This window comes from Engraulis encrasicolus, chromosome 6, assembly GCF_034702125.1.
Source record: "Engraulis encrasicolus isolate BLACKSEA-1 chromosome 6, IST_EnEncr_1.0, whole genome shotgun sequence".
NCBI lineage: Eukaryota > Metazoa > Chordata > Actinopteri > Clupeiformes > Engraulidae > Engraulis > Engraulis encrasicolus.
Window position 1 is genome coordinate 38,533,369 of NC_085862.1, and position 18,260 is coordinate 38,551,628.

At 44.1% G+C, this 18,260-nt stretch overlaps 2 protein-coding genes across 4 annotated transcripts in view; both read left to right on the forward strand.

Annotated features, from left to right (window-relative positions):
- jade3 (jade family PHD finger 3) overlaps nt 1-4,885 on the forward strand; it is a 26,899-nt gene extending 22,014 nt beyond the window's left edge. For both annotated transcript variants that reach the window (XM_063201532.1, XM_063201533.1), the window contains exons 11-12: nt 1-79; nt 750-4,885. The exon at nt 1-79 is cut by the window's left edge and continues 39 nt beyond it. In XM_063201532.1, coding sequence (XP_063057602.1) covers nt 1-79; nt 750-1,768 — 1,098 coding nt within the window. In that variant the 3' untranslated portion in view covers nt 1,769-4,885. The remainder of the gene's footprint in view (nt 80-749) is intronic.
- A 3,838-nt stretch (nt 4,886-8,723) lies between these two features.
- On the forward strand, nt 8,724-17,552 carry plcxd1 (phosphatidylinositol-specific phospholipase C, X domain containing 1). 2 transcript variants are annotated; one of them, XM_063201536.1, is made up of 7 exons: nt 8,724-9,314; nt 9,611-9,742; nt 10,934-11,076; nt 12,517-12,645; nt 14,250-14,405; nt 14,733-14,913; nt 16,746-17,552. In XM_063201536.1, exons 2-7 carry the CDS (start codon nt 9,619-9,621, stop codon nt 16,988-16,990), a joined length of 978 nt encoding a protein of 325 aa, XP_063057606.1. In that variant the 5' UTR covers nt 8,724-9,314; nt 9,611-9,618; the 3' UTR covers nt 16,991-17,552. The 2 variants fall into 2 exon arrangements, with proteins under 2 accessions (XP_063057606.1, XP_063057607.1); XM_063201537.1 differs by having other exon boundaries at nt 8,724-9,196.
- Nucleotides 17,553-18,260: the final 708 nt, after the last annotated feature.

Below are 18,260 nucleotides of genomic sequence, written 5' to 3' on the forward strand. Positions count from 1 at the left end.
CTGAAGCTGTCCCAGAGCAGAGCCCAGGAGCAGATCTTCAACCTGCACGTCAAACTCATCAACCACGAGCTCTCCGCAGGTCAGATTCATCTTCTCTATACACGAACACACCTTCGCGCACACACACAAATGCAATTTGGAATTTAAACTGTAGTAAACATAATTTTCTAGGGCTACAACTAACGATTATTTTAATAGTCGACTAATCAATAGCTCTAGTCACGATTAGTCACAAGTGGCGAAAAGAAAAGACTTGCTATAAGCCTCCAACAACCCTTCCCGGCCTCTAGCGGAGGGAAGTGAAACAATTCTTACAGCTCACAATGAGCTTCAAGTCATGATTGTAGCTTATGGTACTCCAAGATACAACATCCTATTCATACATACTGGACAATTTTAGGATTCAGTGAAGTAATAAAGCATTAGTAAAGTAAGTAAAAGAGCATTGAATTACGTGAAACAATTGTTCTTGTCAACAATTTTTTAATGATTAATTTTAATAATTAATTAATCATACTTGGTCGACTAATCGTTGCAGCCCTATAATTTCCTAACCATGAATTACCCTGTTGTAGTGGGGGATTACTTTTATTTTTATTTATTTTGAAGGCCGATATGGCTGCAATGCATAGGCCCATGTGTAAATAGTTTAGCCATGATTTATTTAAAGGCTCGGGAGTGCTACTGCTTTTCCTTCTTTTTTGGTCTAACTTGAGTTCTATTTTTGTTTTGTTATGCATGTCTCTCAGGTCTCCCGGCGTCCATTGCAGTGGAGAGCCTGCTGTTCCGGCCGCCGCCCCGCATCACACTGAAGCTCAAGATGCCCAAGCTGTCGCTAGGCAACGGCAAAGGCTGCTCCAAATCAGGAAACGGGCCGCTATGCCCGGACAACAGCGGCAACGTGTACCACCGCGGCACGGCCAGCGGCATCGGCCTGGGCAAGCCCCAGATGCTACACGGCCGTGTGCGGAAAGAAGAGCGTGCCAACGGCCTCGTGCCCTCCTCGGCGCACTCCCATCGGGACGGCGGCAGCAGCAGCGGGCCCTCGCCACCCATCAAACCCTCGGGCAAACCGCTGGCCCTGCACGCGGCCCTACACGCCAACTCCTCCTCTTCTTCCTCCTCCTCCTCCTCTTCCTCCTCCTCTACCGGGAAGGGCAAGGGGAAGGGCGACCACCACCACCTCCACCTCCACCATCACCACCACCATGAGAGGAGTCGCGCCACCTCCTCATCCAAGTCCAACGGCTACGCGGAGAAGCCGGGTACGGTGGCCCAGAGGGACACGTCCTGCCAGACAGCCAGTGAGCTGGAAGCCGAGGAGGACGCCGTATCGACGGGCGGTAAGGGGGGCGCCGCCTTCCACAAGTCCACCATGGAACACTTCAGCAGGTCGTTTAAGGAGGCCACTGCCAGCCTGGTGCGCACCACGGAGGACATGAGGGGTTCGGACAAGGCCGCCCGCAAGGCCTCCTCCTCCACCACCTCCTCCTCCACCCCCACCACCAAAGAGCGGCTGTGGGCCATCCCAGCAGGGGAGCGGCGGGGGGAGAGCGACGGCTACTGCCCTGATCTGGAGCTCAGCGATTCCGAGTCGGAGGCCAAGGGCAGGCACAGGCAGCGGCAGACAGGCAGGGGGGTACTCCAGCCCGGCTGCAGCCCCGTCAGGTCGGACTCTGGGAAAGGAGGTGGTGGTGGTGGTGGCGGTGGAGGGGGGTCGCGGGGGAAGACGTCTCTAGGGTCCAGAACCTCAAAGGTGCAAAGGTGACGACTTCACAGTGGTTTTCGCGTCACAAGCACTACTGTTCTTAACGCCCCCCAAAAGAACGTTCACTGCCCTCCCTCCTTCATTTTTTTATTTTTTAAGAAAATAGAAAAACTGTAAATGAGATGTTATGGGACTGCCACACCAAGTGCAGGTGTCCACAAGTGCCAGGTCTGTCCCCCGATTGGGAGGTTTTGAATGGAGCCATGGCTCACCCCACTCATGCCCTCACACTTTTCATTCACTCAGACACGCACATTCATTCAGACACCATGGATTATCAGTGTTCGCCCTCGCCTACTTGCTCGGCACAGCAGCTAGAGATGTCGGCAGCCAGTCTGTCTTAAGGGGCATCTGTGAACAGTTAAGCCCAGCGTTCTCTCACATTCAGTTCAACCAAGACTGGGAGTGACGACAATGGAGTATGAGTTTTGTCCGGCTGTGCTTTGTCTTCGTTTTTATGCAAAACAGGGTTTGCTTATTACCTTTTTTTATTGTTTTTTATTTTTATTTTTCGTTGTTTTAAATTCTTCTCTCCAAAATGGTTCTTCAGAAACTTCATCAGTGTCACTCAAGTTTGTAGATGGGCCTCAAGTTTGCGTTTGTGTATATAGTAACAGAGATGACGTTATTTTTTAAATGCTGTAAATAGTCTCTCGTGTCAGACAGGAGCATGATTACCATGTTTTATGAATAAACAGTGACTTGGTCTCCTTGACATTATGCAAAAAAAGCAAAATAAGGCAGTTTGGTGTTGGTCAGGAAAAAGGAGCCTCCTAGAGGTGGAAGTTAAACCAGTACCTCCCGTCCTTTTACTGATGCAGCTTTCTCTATTCTATATCCCAATCGCAAATGAGATATTGACTTTGAATTGTGCTTTTGCGGGATCATGGATAAAACTTTGCCCCTTGATTTCGTCAGGCCATAAGCAAAACGAAAGTACGGGAGGAACTAGTTTGAATTGCACCCATATTCGAGACACTAAATGTTATTAGATCTCAGCAGCCAAATCCTGTCTTTCCCTCTCATCCTCATCTACTGATCGACTGACTGTCCTGTTGTTTCATTCGTCTCAACAATGGAAACTTATGGGCAGATCCAAATTGTTCTCATGTTGCTGAAAAAGTGTGAAAACATTGAAGAAGTGGTTCTGAATTGGAAGAGATTCTTGTTCTTTTTTTATGCCATATCTCGTTGAGATGAATCATCCTCATGCTCGCCTGGGGCTTGATGTGTGTGGATAATTGTCACTCCACTGTTCTGGGGTGCATTTCTCGAAACCAGTTGCTTACTACATTAGCTACTTTTTTGCTTTCAATACATTTTCCCATTGGCAACTACCAAAGTTGCTAACAGGCTAACAACTTCCCTTTTGAGAAATGCACCCCTGTGCCATCTGTTGCCATGCAATGGTGTGTAAGCAATAGACAGGATTAGAGGCGGTTATCAGGTTCAAAATAGTCAGCGAAAAAGGTGAGGTAGAACATTTATTTTTGTTTTACCCAATGAATGGAGTTCAGTTTATGGAATTCTATTTTGGCAAAAAAAAGTTGATACTGCATGTTGTAGCCTTCATGTATTGAATTTAACTGTGATTCTGAAATGAGTTTTCAGGGTGTTCTTTTTTTTAAGCCTTTGTGTTGTACGTCAGTGTACCTATGAGCCACGTAGGGGCAGTGTTGAGTCGAGTGACTGACTCTCATCCAACCACAGGGCAAAAAGCGGCCAGAGGGGGGCGCCAAACATCAAGTATAATAGCCTTAGAATAAAACCGTACAGTTTCTTCACTGGAAGAGCAGGCCAATGATTAAACACTGTTTTTGAGTGTATCAGAATGCCAGCAGTAGAGATTTCTGAAGATGATGATTTCCTCCCCTCTGAGAAGCTATGTTGCCTGAAAATGCTGCTGCTGTTGAACATCTTTTTCGTTTACATCAGACGTTCCTCTTGCCTTGTCACTCCTTTACTTGTGCTGTACTGTAAAAAAAAACATTGATTCCACATCACTCCTCCCCTACTCTGGACTGAAGGGTCATCACAATTCAGGGGCTCCTGCAAGGGACTCATGTGAATGAAATTGCAGCTGCTAGCTATTTCATAGCTCTGTAAAGAGAGCACGCGGACTGACCCCACAGCCACCAAGGTTGCGGTCTGTCCATTTAACCCCAGCGTCCTTTGGTCCCCCCTAGAGGCATACTGCAATGCTTGGTGTGTCTGATGTAGACACAGAGAGAAAGAAAGCGATTCCCTTTTCTCATCATCACTGTAGCAAAGAGAAGAAACCAATGTGCTGCATGTGTGTGTTGCATACCTGACTATTATGAACACTGCCATATAGGTTCATAATATGTCATCAATACTAGTGCAAGTTACATCAATATAGAAGAAGATGTGTGTGTGTATATACAATATCTTTTTTTAACAATTGGTTGTCTACTTCACTTTCTGGCAGTGTCGGTGAGAGAGGTCCACAGCACAAAAACAGTTCTCCTTTTCACCACACGCAGTGTTGAGAGCAGACGACCACATTTTAAATGCAGCATGCACTGCAGTTCTGTCACCTTCTGCTGTTTTTACAAAGCCATTGGTTAAATGTGACAAGTTGAGGTGAAGGCATAACTGAAGGTATAAATACATTATGACAGTATCTCCACTCGAATTAAAGACCAACATAGTTTCACACACCCCTGCTCCCCTCTCTAGAAAAGACAGCAAGGCTGTTTTAATTGCACTTACAGTGCTGCACATTCCCTGACGAGGAGAGGAGATGGGGCCACGTGTGCCCATTTGCATCCTGTGCGTGTGTGTGTGCGTGTGCGTGTGCGTGTACGTCACCTGGACTTTCAGAAGGAGATCCCGTGCTGTTGGGATATCGTCGAGCAGTGCTGCATGGTTGACTGATGTAAAACACTGAATGGATGTATGTGTGCTTGGGTGAAGTACAGAAGAAGAAAAAAACAAAATATACAAAATTATTTCCTGTAGGGCAGAGAAACTTCATAGAACTTCAGATTTTACACTAAACTGATGAAATGCAGGAGGTGGATCTACCACACTTGTGTTAGTCTTCTCTTTCTCAAAAAATAAACATTTTTTCAATAAACTGGAAAAAAAATGAGATTCCCTGGCTAGTTGTTATTCCACATTTGACATTGATTGATTTTGTTTGTTATTGCTTGTCGGTTATTTTTTGGGCTGTTCCTTGAAAACGTATCGAAAGTGCTTTGTACTGTACAGTGTGCACTGTGTCTTACAATAGAGTATCTGCCGTCAGCACCTAGCTCTCAGTGAGGTGACGTAGCAGAAGTCAATAGAGCCCATTCATCTGGTCCCTGCTGAAACTACACTACACGGCACAAGTTTTCAGTGTTAATTCAACACTTAGGAGAGTCGTATTAAACTCTCATAGTATTGGTCTCATGCACTAGGATGCATGACATTTCTGGGCAACAATAGCCTACTATTCTAGCAGTTCTGCTCTGCTATAGGTGCTGTTTGGATCATTTACAACAACTATAACACTTTAACACTATAACACATTTACAAGAGGAGAGCTTGGATCTTGTTTTCATCATTCCATCAGAGGATTAGTAGTCTTAATATAAAAGTAGTCATAATATTTTGGCCCTACAAAATTGTTTAAAAAGTTGTCCTTTGAATAATTAAATCAACACCTTGTCACCTTGTCAACATCTTTTCATTGAATCAAGGCCTTGTGCCCCCCCGAGTTGTCACCAGCCACCCAGCGTTGACCAGAACTGCATTACTAAACTACTTGGCACCAAGCTGCAAACCACCAATGCCACAACAAGATGAACATGTTCAAAAAGTATCAATCACTTGGATCACTCAGCAGCTCTGGGAATGATTTTGGCAGTGCAACCTCGACACTAAACGGTGCGGAACTCTCTCGAGTCGATTCAAGCCCTTGCTATAATAGCTACAAACCATGTGGCCTCAACAGAGGCAAGATAGAAGACCTTGTATCCCTTACGCACCAAAACGGCTTTTGCATTTCGTTTTGTTAGCACTTGGGTCAGCAGGCTCCCAGCAAAACCAATTATTTTTTCCCCTTTGGCCAGCCAGCAGCAGTACAGTAGCAGTAGAGAGGCCTGAAAGCTGCCTTTTTTTCTAACCTCACTCTTATCGACCGACTCTCCTTTGGGCATATGCTATTCCTTGACTGATAATTCAGCAGTGAAGATATCATGCTGAAATAGGGTGGAAAATGTTTGGAAAGCTCACTTCAGAGGAGATTAGAAATCTGTTTTATTAACAGACATGGCACACTAGTTGCCATTATAGCCTTCACAGTTGTATGTCACTCAGAAGAACAGAAAGATATGACAGTTTTGGCAAGAAAAGAAAGGTGCTGGAGGTCAGACATACAGCCATAGAGATACTGTATATAAATAAGAGTGTAGCCTATATCAGATGTGTGTGAAGAGAGATAAATGAAGGCCCTGCCGTAGCCTAACAATAGGGCACTGGGTTAGGCCTGCTACGCCGGCGACCCGGGTTTGATTCCGACCCGGGTCATTTACTAATCCTTCCCAGTCTCTCCTCACTAATTTCCTGTCTCTCCTCCACTGTCCTGTCAAAAATAAAGCTCTAAAAAGTATTTTTTAAAAGACAGATAAATGAAGATAGTGAGTAAGAGAGATGCGGCAGGGCCTCCTCATCCTTTCCCCCAGGCCTCTAAACATTTCTTAGTGGCCGACTAGGAGAACAATAAGATGTAAACTGCCCCAGAAACATGCTATGAATGGAATCAGACCACCCAACACACACACTCTCTCTCTTTCTCTTTCTCTCTTTCTCTTTCTCTCTCTCTCTCTCTCTTTCTCTCTCTCTCTCTCTCTCTCTCTCTCTCTCTCTCTCTCTCTCTCTCTCTCACACACACACACACACACACACACACACACACTCCTTTTAGTGACCATGGAGGCGTGACCAATAACTTGAATGGACGCTCTGGGTGCACCAAGGACATGCGGGGGGGAAAAAAAAGAGTCTGATTGCATCTCTTTAGCACGGATGGGAACGATGGAGTCAGATGAGAGAATGAGATGCAGCACTGATGGCCGTCTTTTGTGCCGTTTAGCAGGTCTGTTTGGTCTTCGGAGAGACTATGAACCAAAGAATGTGCCACTGCAAGCAGTTTTCATCTAACAGCAGCTTCCCTGTTAGAAGTGGAGATTGCGACACACATACAGCATCACTTCACACAATGAGCATCACTTCAGTAGTGGCGGCTGAGCCCAATATAGCAACACCTGCAGTTAGACAAGCAGCACATTTGCATTTTCCTCATGCTTTGGGACAAAAAAGCATAAAATGACCTTTGTTTGGTCATCCATTGATTAAATACTACTGAGCTGTTTTTTATGAATGGGGGAGGATTTTGGCATGGTATTTGCTTGTCTTAGCAAATTTGAAGCTAAATAAAACCCTGGTCATCATTGATCAAAAAGGAATACGCTGTTTTTATGAATGGGGAAGGTTTTTTGCATGGTATAGCTTCTGTTAGCATGTACAGTATGAAGTAGGTTATTGTGTGTTTGTGTGGAGGACACTTGCTTACAGCCTAAGGGTCCAGGCCGATTAGATGTTCACAGGGTGCTGCAGTGCTAAATAACACTGATGGGATGTGATGGCTAGAGTGCTGGGTCAGAATCCGAGCATCCCTCAAGGGTCGCCTAAACGCTGCCATCACACTGCCCTCACCGGGTGAAGAATGTTTAATATGCAGTGTCTGTTCACATCTGTGCACACACACTGGTGTGCCGTGATAGTTCTGCATAAATTTGGATAGAAAATGTGTGCATGAGAAAGGGGTCAGTGTGCATTTATTTTAGGCCTTGTAACACACTACACAACAAAAGCTGGGGGTCAGGGGTGGATGCTGAGGTGTGCTGGGTGGGTGGAGCTATGCCTCTGTTTACTACCCATCATCACAAGCGTATTGGGGAACAGTGGAGCTTTGAAGAAATGAGCGGACATACCTTCATATCAGGGCTTGACACAGTTGATATTAACTTCCACTGTGGCTAGTGGCTTGCTTTCCTGAGTCACTAGTCGTTCAGCCTTTCTACAAGCCACAGATTTGTGGAAATTGGTGTAAGCTTATATGGGGAAGCATCAGAATATTCTGATATGCCATACCCAAGAATAAGCAACCTGCCAAAGTGACTAGTGACACTGAAATTCTCACTAGTCATAGTCAAGGTTTACAACCAGCTGGCCCATTGGCAGGTGTTCATGTCAAGGGCTGCTACAGTAGGCCTACATATGTTTATTAGTTTTACAGAATGAGTACGTTTCTCTAACAGCATGCACTGATGTGCTTTTCGAAGCCAGTGACATAATACTCTATCACGCTATCATAAGGGAAAGGTGGTCACATTCATCTATCTCATCACTCTAACATAACATACTCTTACTCCAATGTATAGGCCTAATGTCCATTTCTACAAGTTTCTGAGAACAATCTAATTTGGCAGCACAGTGGCATGCTTGCATTGTTATTGCATTTGATTTTCTACTTCCAAACACACAACCTGCAGACATCCAAAACGGTTATATCAATAAGTTGGTCCCACCACATTGTCCAGTCAGGACTACTACACAACACCTGTGTTGGGCAGAGGGAATCTGGTTTGATCACCTTCACTCCCAGCTGATTATTAATAATTCCACAGAAGACTTTCCTCTTTCAGTTGAAACATTATGGATGTTATGATTTATGACACATTACGCAAATAAACAACATAACAAAGTAACCATGCGCTGATTGTAACTGGTAGTCTATTTTGGGGGAAAGCACGGCGTCATCCGGAAGCGGTGCCTTTACACATTGCACTGAGATCAGCATTTCAAATTCCCATGGCTTGTTATCACGGATGGTGTTTATGGCTTTAAACTTAAGGTTTTGGGGGCACTCTGCCTCTGCGTAACGACGGAGAATCGCATAATTTCACAGCGGCCGTGGCTGCGACTGTAGGAACTTGGCCACTGGCTCTTTAAAGGGATAGTTTGATGTAGCATCTGCCGATTACACAGACTCCAAACCCCGCCTTCTCGAAAGTGACATCTATTCATGCCATTAGGACACGGCGCGGCTCAGTAACCAAATTGTTTTTGGAAGGGGTCTTTGGGGATTTCGGACCGAAACAGTGACGCCGAGCTGAATCAAAACGCGCCTATCTAAGCAAATGGACTAACGTGAGCAATCCTATGGGATTCTACTTCTATCCGAACTGTCGTTTTCGGAGCGGTCTTATTTTGGTCTACAGCGTTCTACCACCCAACACCGTGGGATTTTATACTGGATACCCTGCCAAAGTTCAACCGGATACCTCCAATGGCTAGTAGTACACGCCGTATCGATCTCGTTTTTCTTTGACAGCTATGTTTTTACGGGATGCCCAAGTGAGTTTCTTCTTCCTGTGACACACCCATTCATCTCTGAAGTAGCCCAATTTGTGTATGGTCAAAAAAATGAAACAAGATTGACCTGCTGGTACGGTCTCCCTCCAGCACAATAGCGGTAAGTCCTAGAAGCAGTCATAATGCACTGCGTAAAAAGCCTCTCTGAATGGCGCACAGTTTGTATGATTAGTGAAACACTACACTATTTGGCACTGGTTACGCAGACAATACTGCTTTGTTCTTGCAATGCATACTATGTTTGCACTTTCAAAGCTGACGTTTTAGCATTTGTTTTACTTTGCTGTAGCCTACCTCCACATGCTAACAAAAAGGCTTCAATACATGCATCTATATACCATTCCCTCGGTCCGCCACGGCTGTTTTTAAAAGTAAGTAAAACTTGTTTCATGGCAGGTACAAAGATGTCTTCGTTGGGGGCGTCTGGGGTCTGCGATGTGTCACTCAAAGACCTGCCGTTGGACAACTGGATGGCACATCTGCCCAGTGCGCTGTGGGACATACCACTCTGTAACCTATCCATCCCAGGTACTACCTGATACCTTCCATTCACCTTCACCATTCAAGGGCTCAGTGGTTTTGGAGGACTTGTGTTCAGTCAGTGAAAGTGACACACACACACACACACACACACACACACACACACACACACACACACACACACACACACACACACACACACACACACACACACACACACACACACACACACACACACACACACACACACACACACACTTCAAGCCCAATGCTGTAAATGTGAAGTTTCCGTCTCACTTCTATCATCATTAGGCCTATTAACAGTGCGCCACCACTCCATGGCTCTACTCTCAAGTGTAGATATTGGTTGCCAACTGAATAACAAGCTTGGTGTATTTTTACATTTCAAGTGTGAGGTATGCCTCTCCTAAGTTAAGAGCTCTTGCGTGAAGTCAGGCTGGGTCTGTGGTTACTCAGCAAGGGTCAGGTTGCCCTGCTTTTCATCCGTCAGCACTTTTTCACTGTCAGGGTGGATAATGAGCAGCAGCCCCATGGGCTGAACTGGGGCGGGAAAAGGCCCGGGCATTTTTGCATGACACCATCTTCAATGTGGACCAGTCGCTAATAATATGCTAAAGAGAAAAAAAATCCGACAGCATCGGCCCCTGAGTACTGCTGGCCCACTGGGAAATGCCCTATATGCCAGTTTACCAGTCCAGGCCTGTGTGCTACCATTATGATTTAAGCACTCTGTGTTGGCCCCTCGATAAAACCATTCTGTACATTCTGTACACACAGGCAGTCCAAGTATGCATGAAAGAATCTTCACAGATGGGATCATTAAATGGTCCTTGGCAAACTTGGAACTTGTCAAGATATGACAATGCATATTGCATAACATGACATACTAGCAGGCAGTTTTATCCAAAGCAACTTACAAAGGGGTCATACATAGCAAATACAGTGTGTGTGTGCGTGCGTGCGTGCGTGCGTGTGTGGAGGTGGTGGGGGGCGGGGGGTATACAAGTGGTACATTGCAAAACAAAGTGTGGAGAATTTTGGGGGACCCACAGAGTATGCAAGCAGGACAAGTTGGTGCACAGGGTTCAACAGGGTTACAGGTTAGCAGAGTTCATTTATAATGCCCGCTGGACAGACTTCATAGCCCACACATTATAATTTTGCCATGATTGTGTGATGGGTTGTATTTTGATATCTGAACTGCAATCTGTGTTGTAGGGAGCCATAATGCAATAACCTACTGCCTTGATAAGAATGACCGCTCTCCAGTGGACCTCCGGCAGCCAGACATGCTGCAGAAGCTGGACAAGTACATGAAGCCACTCATCCGGCCCTTTGTTTACAAGTGGGCCATAGCACAGGTGGGACATGTACTATAACTAATGTTATAACACTCTAGTACTATAATGTAATATCTATCTATCTATCTATCTATCTATCTATCTATCTATCTATCTATCTATCTATCTATCTATCTATCTATCTATCTATTATTGTATCAGTTCAAATTAAATATTTAACACATCCCGAGTGGTATGTGGTGTGCACCTCTAAAAGTATTTCATCAAGTGACGTGAAACATTGAAGAAAATGAAACAAAAAAGACTTCCACACTCCTTTAAAATAGTTATAGTTTTGTATATGAAATTATAGCTATTTTAAATGAGTGTGGCAGTTTTTTTGTTTCATTTTCTTCAATGTTTTATGTCACTTGATGAAATACTTTTGGAGGTGCACACCACATACCACTCGGGATGTGTTAAATATTTCATTTGAACTGATATTTGTGCCGCATTTGTTTTGTAGTTAGTAGTGAATGTGCTTTTTATAAATTAATGAACCATCAGTGCCTGCCAGGACACAACTACTGCAGTGTTGCTGCATCCCTTACTGTACTGCTCCCACAGACTGTGTTATATATGAACACATTGGGTAATTTACATAATTGCCATCTTGTTAAGTGCAAGCGTATGCCCATTGTAGCGTACTGACCGTTTTTTAAGTGGGCTACAGATTGGAATTTCCATCATGGGAAAACATAACACAAAATCATGAAAAAGATGTTTTTTTATTCCCACCCACTTTCTGGTACCATTTATATGAAATTGAAACATAATTGACAGAGCATGTTCTGCCTGAAAGTGTTTTGCGCTGAACATTGTAAGATTTCACTTCATCAGCAATTTGCCTCTCCATCTGGTGGTGTTCCGAAGTTTTTAAATGCTGAGTCTCAAGCAAAGCCGTAGTACTATATTTGGTGCTGAGTTATTGGGTCTCTTTACATTTATTTTTAGTGGTGCAGTTCTATATAACACATTTGTGAAGAAGAGTCCGGAAGAAGAGAGTGGAAAAACATGGAGAACTGTTACTTTATGTGGTGCAATTGCTGACATGAAGAGTGGACTTAAAATTAGACTTCCGTTTTGATCCATTGTGTTCAATAACTGAAAGTTCACCACAGTCTTTTCCAAAGATTCCAGCACTGAACCCGGTGCTCCACAATCTTTGGTCTGGTCTCCATGGACATGTCTATGCTCATCTCTGTCAGTGGAAAACAACATATTAACTCTGACCATTCCATCTTATCCAGTCTCTCTGTTTCCATGCACTTTTCCAGCAAGTTAACATCACACCGTTCCAGCAGCAGCTTGCAAATAGGGGTTTAATCAGATTTGCCGCCAGGATCAAATATCATCAGCCTTCCTGCCAGGAATGTGCGACCTCTCCATCTCTCTCTCTCTTTTAAATCTTTCATTGCCTTTGTAAGTCATCTCTCTCTCTCACTCTTCTGGCCCCATTAGGAGTGCAGTGTGACGGAGCAGCTGGATGGAGGAGTGAGATACTGTGACCTCAGGATAGCCCATAGGCCCAACGACAGCTCTAGTGACCTCTACTTCTACCATGGAGTCTACACCACCATCACAGTGGAGGTAAGGTGATGGATGCTCATGCTCATTTACACACCTCTTTTTATCTGTCTTTGTTATGACAGGATATAATGAAGTTGTGGCAGGAACGTAGTGTGGAGAGAGAGAGAGAGAGAGAGAGAGAGAGAGAGAGAGACGGGGAGAGAGAGAGACGGGGAGAGAGAGAGAGAGAGAGAGAGAGAGAGAGAGAGAGAGAGAGAGAGAGAGAGAGAGAGAGAGAGAGAGAGAGAGAGAGAGAGAGAGAGAGAGAGAGAGAGAGAGAGAGAGAGAAAGAAAAAGAAAAAGAAAATGAAGCGTTGGGCTAGACTACAAATTAAGTCAGGCAATTCACCTACCATCAACAGAACAAAGATTTTTGTAGAGAGAGAGAGTGAGAGAGAGAGAAAGAGAGAGAGAGAGAGAGAAAGAGAGAGAGAGAGAGAGAGAGAGAGAGAGAGACCCAGGAAATGACCCAGGGCGGACTCAAACCGTATGTACTGTATGCAGATATGTGCGATATGTTTGATTGGTGCTACGTGTATTACATGGACAATGGACATGCTTAGACACCAAGTTCATTTCCTTCACGATCAATAAGGTACTCTACTGCTCTACTCTATTCCACTCTGCTTTAACCTACTTCAATTTATTCTACTATACAAACATTATGGCCTCGCAAAGGAGAAAAAAAACCCTGTCACGTGTAATTAACACGCGTTCTCACTAATTACCTCATTTACTGCTCTAATGATTTTGTATTTTCCTCAGGATCAGCTTGTTCTGTAATTGGCTGTATCAAATGTTTCTATTTTCTGAAGTCAGGATTGACTCCTCTGGTCGTGTACAACTTGTACATAAGAAGCACGGACCAATGAATAAAGCAGAAGACAAAATCTAGGGAGTAGATGCTGATGTGGGCATCTAGGCTACCCCTATTTAGAGTACAAACATCAGATTGTTGACTCCACAAGATCATTCATCCTGATAGAATGCAAAACATTATCATACTTATCAGACTGTTGAATCAAAGAATTTATGCTGTATTATGAATTCTCCCTATAGGCTACATTGTAGGTTATTGATTATCTGCTCTGTTGTAAGTCAGTTTGAAGTCGGTTCGGATAAAATTGTCTGTTGAATGTAATGCAGCAGTTGGTTGGTTGATTGCCGTTTAGTGACAGAATTTGGTATTGATCAAGTGGGAATGGTATTTCGGAAGCGCAACGTTTGTCACTTTTCTAATGAAAGTGCTGGGAGAACATATAGAAAGAACCTCTGTGAGCAATCATGGAATTTAAAAAGTGTGTGCCATTGCCAAATGTAATGTAATTTAGGAAAAATTTGTGAAAATCAAGAGTTAATTTAAAAACACAGCTTTCTCCCCTCTTGATCCACCCCTGAAGTATTAAGACAGGGTAGGGAAGAGATTCTTCTTTTTTTCTTTTTATACAGCCATTGCAGGGGTCAGACAGAAGTTTCGGCTACAAGAGCCTTTATCAGGGTAGATCCTGTGAAACTGCCACAGATTTTGTGTTTCAAAGGGCCGTGTTCATGTCACAGAATTCTGTGAGACCAGGTTGAATGTAATGCTGTAAGTCATGTGTGTTCCCCGTGTGTCCCTCTGACAGACGGTGCTGAAGGAGATCCGTGAGTGGCTGGACCTGCACCCCAAGGAGATCGTCATCCTGTCCTTCAGCCACTTCCTGGGCCTCAACCCCGAACTCCACAACCTCCTCATCGCCACAATCAAGAATGTCTTTGTTGCAAAGCTGTGCTCAAAAACGGTAATAATGTGCAACACTGTTGTTTGTTGTGCCAGGTTTCTAAGCTGGGATTGTGTGAGACGTTAATAAGGCACACGTGTTGTTCTACAATGGATCTGGAAGGACATAAGCTCCTTGAACTTTATTCAGAAACTCCTTGAAATTTATTCAGGAGAGATGGCAGTCCACAAATTCTCACAAAATAAAGTGTTGGGGGCAGGATCAGATATCCAGATTGATCGATCATTCTCTGAGCCTTTGTGTCCAAAAAAAGTTTCTTCTGCATTCACAAGCATAATTTTTTTCCGCCTTGGTTTGGCTTTCACCCCCTACATTTATTATAAACAGGAGCCAGTGACACTGCGCAATCTTTGGAGCAAAGGACTGCAGGTCATCATTTCCTACGAGCACAACGTAGCCAACTGCCACGGGGACCTGTGGTCCCACATCCCCTACTGGTGGGCCAACAAATGCAAAGCAGAGGCCCTGATAGAGGAGTTCGAGAGGCGGAAGCAGAACGGACGACCAGGTAAGAGGAACTCTTCCTTCCTTCCTCCGTCCATCACCTGATTAGGAGATCACTGGCTTATATTTTTACATGGGAAGTACAGTAAGTACAGGACTTACAGAGCACTTACTGGGGTTGATGAAGAAATTGGGGAAAAGGTTCTACTGTATATCTATATAACATTATTATTACATTAAGTAATACTGTTATTACTTTATGTAGTAACTTACATTAGCAACTTTGAGGTGTGATACTACCTGAGAAATGAATTGTGGTTTCCACAAAGGTGGGCCATGTTTCTCACATGGGACAAGTATAGTTTGAAAAAAGACACAAAATACTTAATTGTTGATTATTTTGTGATGTGCAAATAAAATGAATTGGATTTTGATTCATCAAGTGCTATTTCACAAACCCAGCAGCCTATGTTAACATTTTGAGTGGGGATTGTGAATGGTCTATTTAGGCTGAATGCTGCCCTCTTTTGGCAAGTACGTTTGGATTGTATTGCAGTAAGCCGGGTATCCAAAGGGCTAAGAGCATCTCCACAGTATGACTCACTGTTGCAGCTTGGCTCAAAGTGGCTCGTTTTATCATGGCCATTTCTAGTTTAGAAATGCTCACGCTGAGAGGAAGTGTGGCATGAAGCTGAGGTTTTGGCACGGTCTGTTTGATACACCAAGCTGCCTACGTTCATTAACGGCAAGCTAAATACATTTATTAAATTGTATAACCTCTTTATACACATCGGAGTAACCATAGCCTAGATATTCACTCAGTGTGTGTGTGTGTGTGTGTGTGTGTGTGTGTGTGTGTGTGTGTGTGTGTGTGTGTGTGTGTGTGTGTGTGTGTGTGTGTGTGTGTGTGTGTGTGTGTGTGTGTGTGTGTGTGTGTACACACGTGCAGAGTATCTTGAACAGCAGCCATGTCTTCTGCACTTAGTGCAGCAGCTAAAATGCATTATACCAATCGTTGTTAAACTTGGTCAAGAGCCAGGGCTGGATTAACCCATAGGCTAGATATGGCTGCAGCCTAGGGCCCCCACTTGCCAAGGTGCCCCAGTTTGCCAAAGGGGGGTGGGCAGTGTGGAGGACAGAATTATGCCAAGAGGCAGTATTGAGATTTGTCTGCAAATGTGTAATTTTCAATTTCTTGCTCGAGTTATGACGCTGGCTATGTAGTTTTGCCGCGAAATTTGCATTCCGAGGGGGCCCCCATCTTCCTGTAGCGTAGGGGCCCCAGTCCATCTTAATATGGCCCTGTCAGGAGCACCGTTCGGGCTCTGGGATCAATTAGATGAGGTGTGGGTTAAGAGCAACTCATGTGGAAAAAGATCTTACGCTCAAACTATCCACACTCATCGTGTCCTACAAAATATGTGTTCATATTTTGCTTATTCAGCTGTAATTATGAGAAATATTCATGACCAGCTGTCTGTGTGGTGAGGAGCAACTCACTAGTGCACAGAAGGGGTATGCAGTTTGGGAGTCCGTACTCTAAGCTGATAACATATCAGCAGGACATGCAAATACATAAACAGCAGCCATTCATCATGGTGATTTCATGGCACACAGCACCACAGTACAGCCCATGGAGTACACATTGACTTCCACACCATCATGTACACACATACATACACACACACACACACACACACACACACACACACACACACACACACACACACACACACACACACACACACACACACACACACACACACACACACACACACACACACACACACAAATGAATTGAAAAGTCATTCACACACACACCCATATAAACACAAGCCCTTGCACCTCCATACGAAGCCAGTGAGTGACCTTGTGTGTGTCATTTCTTCCTTACAGGTGGGTTCTTTGTCACGGGTATCAATCTGACAGAGGACCTAAAATACATCTGCTCGCACCCCACGGAGTCTCTGAAGGACATGGTCATGTCCACCTACCCTCCGCTGCTGGCCTGGGTCAAAGAGCAGAGGCCCGGATCCAACACCGGCTCAATCAATATCATCGCTGGAGACTTTGTCACTGAGAGCCAGTTCGTACCGACAGTCATTGCACTGAATGGAAAGCTACTGAAACGGACCTCCTGAAAAAAAAAAACAATACGCAGTTGACTTTAGTTCGATTTGCACAAACAACATATCATTTTATTTTTATTTTTATTTTTTTAAGCATGTAATAGAGAATGTGAGTTTTTTTTCTTGGAATGCATTTTTTTCAAAGCATTCTGACTGAATTTGAGAGGACGAATTTGCACTCCTTAAATGCTGATGTTTTTTTCCAGGGTTAACTGAAGTTATGCACTGTTTTTTTATTACTATTATTACACAATTAACTGTCACTATATTCTTACTGTACATGCAATGTCCTACTACTTCAAGCAGAACATTAGGAAGTCATTCTGTTATTACTTCACAGACCTTCACAGGAAAATGGTCCCTGTTTCTTCTTCAGGGCACTGTGATTGGTGTGGTATTTGTGAGAACCAGGTACAGTTACAATGCACTGACAGACTTCATGATGTGTGATGGTAGAATAGCTGAGTTCATTCGTTTTGAAGCACAATTTGTTCCCTTTTTGGTCCTCCGTGGCACAATGTGATCCCTTTAAGCACAGACGTATAGGGTGGAAGTAAAACTAGTTTCTCCCATCCTTTCCTTTTGCTCGTGGCCTCGTGAAGCCAGGCTTGACATCATCAGCGTTGGGAGTAATGCGCATTACAAAAGTTATTAATTACTGTAATGGATTACTTTTTGCTGTAACACAGTAATGTAAGGTATTGCGGGGGAAAAGTTGTAATATATACTTAGTTACAATGCTAGTAACTCAAGTTACATTACATTTGATTGTAACCGGGATTTTAATGGTATTCATGGGAAAAGCCAAGGCTGACAGGCCAGACCATAAATTTTAAATGTCTTCGTAATTCACGAATGGTCTGATTACGCTGCTCTGGGGAGGGTTTTCAGTCGGTTTTCAGACAACTAGTGTTACCGGCCAATGAGCGAACGCACCTGGGAGCATAATAACATACGTCATGAACATCAATTACTGTCAGCGATTGGTCAGAGCTCTTTTCAAACCAGGGGTGAATTTCTCAAAAGAGAAGTTGCTAGCCTGTTAGCAACTTCGGTAGTTGCCAATGGGAAAATCCATTGAAAACAACAAAGTAGTTAATGTAGTAAGCAACTTTGGTTTTGAGAAATTCACCCCAGAGCTGAGCTCACTCCTTCCGCCTAAGTTCTTCAGGGCACAGAGGACCCAGACCTGAAAGTAATTACGATCTAATTAATGTGGTCTGGTAAAACCAGGCTAGGGAAAGCCCGCCCAAAAGTTGCTCTGCTGAGGTTGACATCAGGG

Coding starts and splice junctions, on each gene's coding strand:
- plcxd1 (XM_063201536.1), top strand. CDS start 9,619: ATGTCTTCGTTGGGGGCGTCTGGGGTCTGCGATGTGTCACTCAAAGAC. Junction 9,743..10,933: donor CTGTAACCTATCCATCCCAG/GTACTACCTGAT, acceptor TCTGTGTTGTAG/GGAGCCATAATGCAATAACC. Junction 14,406..14,732: donor CAAAGCTGTGCTCAAAAACG/GTAATAATGTGC, acceptor TATTATAAACAG/GAGCCAGTGACACTGCGCAA.